Raw genomic sequence first — 4,439 nt, forward strand, 5'->3', positions numbered from 1 at the left:
GTCGACTACGTGGGAGTCCAGCGACATAGCCATTACGCTAACTGCTGGTTCCCATTAGTCCTACTTTTGAACGTACCTTAGGAATTGGGTGTTCCATTTGGATTATTTAGAAACATTTTGTATTTTACTGCTTATTACTGGCTTAATATGATTCTTAATGTGCTCTGAGTTTTCCTTTTCTTGTGAAATAGACCTAATTATTTTCTCCTCTTAGAGTGAGCAGGAGAAACAGGAGCGTCTAGAAACCCAGAGGGAGAAGCAGAAGGAACTGATACTGCAACTCAAGACCCAGCTAGATGACCTGGAAACGTTTGCGTATCAAGAGGGCAGTTATGACTCTCTGCCACAGTCTGTGGTCTTGGAGAGACAGCGGGTGAGTACACCTTAGCGGGACCTCCACCACTGCCCAAGGTTAACTTGACCCTTCCAGCATTCACAAGACATCCTCTCCCTTAGCCTTGCTGAGAATACCCAAATCAAAGGGAAATGTTGGGACCAGCAGTTAGCGAAATGGCTAGGTCACTGGACTCCCATATAGTCGACCACGGTTCGCGTCCCGGCCCCAGTGGCTTAAAACTCACGCCAGGCACATGTGTGTTCATGCCCAAGATCCCGAGAGGAGAGTGAAGGAGAAGGGGTTGCGGCGTGGCCATTCCCCGGGGGGTGATTTCTCGCTTTCTGTCTCTCTGTCTCTGTCTGGCGAGTGCATGCGCCCTATAGCAAAAACCGCCAGAGAAAAAAAAGGAAATGTTATCATTACGTGGAACCATTGTTTATAACATATGGAAAACACAGGTCCTAAAGATGTTATTTTATAGCAATTGAGAGCTCTTTATTTTTTTTCTTCTGAGAGTTTTATTTTTTTAACGGAGATTTTTTGCTATAGGGCACATGTGCTTGCCAGAGAGACAGAAAGTGAGAAAGCACTCCCCTAGGGGGGGGTGACCATTACCACAGTCTCTTCTCCATTCTCCTCTTGAGATTTTGGGCACACATGCACACATGCCCAGTGTAAGTTGTAAGCTGCCAGTTCTGGGACTCAAACTGGTCAAGTTCAACAATTAACCATTATTCCATCTGCTGGTCCCACGAGTTCTTCTTTTTTGGTGTTGTTTATAATAGTGGTAGTGGGACCAGCAGTTGGCATAATGGCTATGTTGCTGGACTCCCATGTAGTCAACCACAGTTCAAGTCCCAGACCCCGTGGCTCAAACTCATGCCAGGAACGTGTGCGCATGTGCCTAAGATCCGGAGAGGAGAGTGGAGGAGAAGGGATGGCAGTGTGGCCATCCCCCCTCAGGGGTTATTTCTTGCTTTGTCTTTCTGGTGAGTACACGCACCCTATAGCAAAAACCTATGCCCCCCCCCAAAAAAAAAATCAAATAATGGTAGTAACATACTAACAATTCTACTCAGGCATATCATATAATATAAACAAGCTTTTTTCTGCCATCCAGCACTAGGTGATAAATATTCCAAGAATCTAGACTGACTTAGTATTTACTATGACCAGATGGCATAATGGTTATGTCAGTGGACTCCCATGTAGTCAACTGGTTTGAGTTCTGGATTTGGTGGCTTAAAACTCACACCAGGTTCGGGGGCTAGCAAGTGGCATGGTGGGTAAAGGCGGTGGAGTCCCCCATGGCCAACCATGGTTCAAGTCTTGGACTTGGTGGCTTGCTTTCTCATTTCCTCTCTTTGATCAAACTGGAAAATAATAATGATAATAAAACAAAGTTAACAAAAATAATTCTTTAAAAAAAAAAAAAAAAAAAAACCTCACACCAGGTTCGTGTGCACGCATACCCAAAATCCCGAGAAAATGGAAGAGAAAGGATTGCGGTGTGGCCATCCCCTGAGAGGGTGATTTTTTGCTTTCTGTCTCTGGCGAGCATGGGTGTCCTCTAGTGAAAATCTCTCTAAAAATAATCACACACTGTATTTACTTAAGTAAGACCTGGGTACACAGGTAAATCTGCTGGAAGAGATACAACTACAGCCTACCCTTCCAGTTTGTCTGTCCCTGCGATGTGGTTATTCTCTTGCTAGGTTGGAGGTAACATTAGCTGGGTTTCAAATTATTCTCATGATGTCATTGGGATTTTTTGGGCTGTTATGTACCTTAATGTTTTATAGAGCTTTTTCTTTAGTTGCCTAGAATAGGGCAAAAAAAGATGAGGACTAAGGGCCGGCAGGTGGCATGGTGGTTAAAGGTGCTGGATTCCCACATGGCCGAATGCGGTTCAGGTCCCAGACCAGGCAGCCTGCTTTCTTGCTTTCCCTTTCTCTCTCTGTCTCTGTCTGGTCAGATTAAAAAATAATAATAATAATAACAATTGGAAATAAATAAATATCTCCTTTTTTAAAGAATTATTTTAACTATTTAGTTACTTATTTTAATTTGACTAGAGAGGAACAGAGCAAGAGAGAGAGAAGGAAAGTGAGAAAGCAAGCCACCAGGTCCAGGAGTCAAACTTGGTCAGCCATGTGGGAGTGTCCGGTGCCTTAACCACCACACCACTTGCCAGTCCCGTAAATAAATAATAATTTTTTAAAGAAAGATGAGAACTAAAAGCTAAGAAAAACCATCTTGGGACCAGCAGATGGTGCACTGGTTACGTTGTTGAATTCCCACCCAGTTGACTGGATTCCAGTCCCAGACCCGGTGACTTAAAACTCACGCTGGGCATGTATATGTGTGTGCCCAAGATTCCAAGAGGAGAATGGAGGAGAAGGTATTGTGGCGTGGCCACCCACTCCAAGGGTAATTTCTCACTTTCTGTCTCTGGTGAGTGCATGCACCCTGTACAAAAATAATTTTCTAAAAAAAGAAAAATCCATCTTTAGAAGATTTGGGGGGGCAACCAAATGTGAAGATTTTTTGATCTTCCAATCACTTTTTTTTTTTTAAAGAATGATTTTAACTTTATTTATTTATTTTAATTTTTTTTTTTGAGTGGTTTTTGCTATAGGGCACATGTACTCACCAGAAAGACAGAGAGACAGAAAGCAAGAAATCACCCCCCCCGGGGGGGGGATAGCCACGTTGCAATCCCTTCTCCTCCATTCTCCTCTTGGGATCTTGGGCACGCACACACACACGTGCCCGGCATGAGTTTAAGCCACAAGGTCCGGGACTTGAGCCATGGTTGACTACATGGGAGTCCAGCGACATAGCCATTATGCCAACTGCTGGATTTTATTTTGACCAGAGAGGGACAGAGAGAGAAAGAGAGAGGGAAAAAAATTAGAACACAAGCTTCCTGATCCGGGATTTGAACTGCAATCAGCCATGTGGGAGTCCAGCACTGTCAACCACCACTCCACCTGCCAGCCTCAAGTCTTCAATCACTTTGGATTATCCACTCTGTTCTGAGTGATCCAAAACCTTGACTGGCCTGGTAGAAAATTTACAGTGAAAAAGAAGAGCCATTTCTTTTTCTTTTCTTTTCAAGAATTATTTTATTTAACTTTATTTATTTATTTTAATTTGACCAGAGAGAGACAGAACGCGGGGTGGAGGGGATGAGAAAGCAAGCCGCTAGGTCCAGGACTTGAACTGTGGTTGGCCATGTGGGAGAACAGCATCCTTAACCACCACATCAATTGCCAGCCCCAAAAGAAGCCATTTCTATAAGGAAATGAGGGTTCTTATGACTCTGAGAGGCAGTCTGTGTCCTTACCTTGATTGGCAGCTGTGTAATTTTCTCACAATTTTGGGAGTCCATGTGTCTTTGGTAATGTTTTCCTTCTCTTTAACCTCTCCCTGAAAGCCCCAAAGAGTATGCTCATTGCTTATGGTCTTGACAGGTGATCATAGACGAGTTAATAAAGAAACTGGACATGAATCTCAATGAGGACATCAGTTCCCTGTCTACTGAAGAGCTTCGTCAGCGAGTGGATGCAGCAGTGGCTCAGATTGTCAACCCAGCCCGAGTAAAAGAACAGTTGGTTGAGCAACTGAAAACCCAGATCCGAGACCTTGAGATGTTTATCAACTTCATCCAAGGTTAGAGGAGAGGATGTGAATAGAAGGGTGGAAGAAGGTCATGATAATTATATTCTGTGTACTGATACCTAAAGGTGCCCTATTTTTAAAAAATTATTTAATTTTGGGGCCAGCATGTGGCATGGTTGTTAAAGACACTGGATTCCCACATGGCCAACCATGGTTTGAGTTCTGGACCTGGTAGCTTGCTTTCTCACTTTCCCTTTCTCTCTCTGTCTCTGTCTGGTCAAATTAAAATAATAATAGTAACAACAACAAATGAAAATAAATAAATCATTTTTAAAAAACATTTTTAATTTTATTTATTATTATTTTAAAATTTATTCTAAGGCATGCATGCTTACCAGAGACAGAGAGAAGGAAAGTGAGAAAGCAAGCTGCCAGGTCTGGGACTCAAACCATGGTCCACCATGTGGGAGTCCAGTGT

The 4,439-nt window shown here is 43.1% G+C and overlaps 1 protein-coding gene across 2 annotated transcripts in view; it reads left to right on the plus strand.

Moving 5' to 3' along the window:
* RUNDC1 (RUN domain containing 1) overlaps positions 1–4,439 on the plus strand; it is a 16,578-nt gene that overhangs the window by 5,900 nt on the left and 6,239 nt on the right. For both annotated transcript variants that reach the window (XM_027774795.1, XM_006156081.2), the window contains 2 exons: positions 215–373; positions 3,814–4,012. In XM_027774795.1, the coding sequence (XP_027630596.1) occupies positions 215–373; positions 3,814–4,012 (358 nt within the window). The remainder of the gene's footprint in view (positions 1–214; positions 374–3,813; positions 4,013–4,439) is intronic.

The sequence above is a fragment of the Tupaia chinensis genome, unplaced genomic scaffold, assembly GCF_000334495.1.
Source record: "Tupaia chinensis unplaced genomic scaffold, TupChi_1.0 Scaffold000477_2, whole genome shotgun sequence".
Lineage (NCBI taxonomy): Eukaryota > Metazoa > Chordata > Mammalia > Scandentia > Tupaiidae > Tupaia > Tupaia belangeri.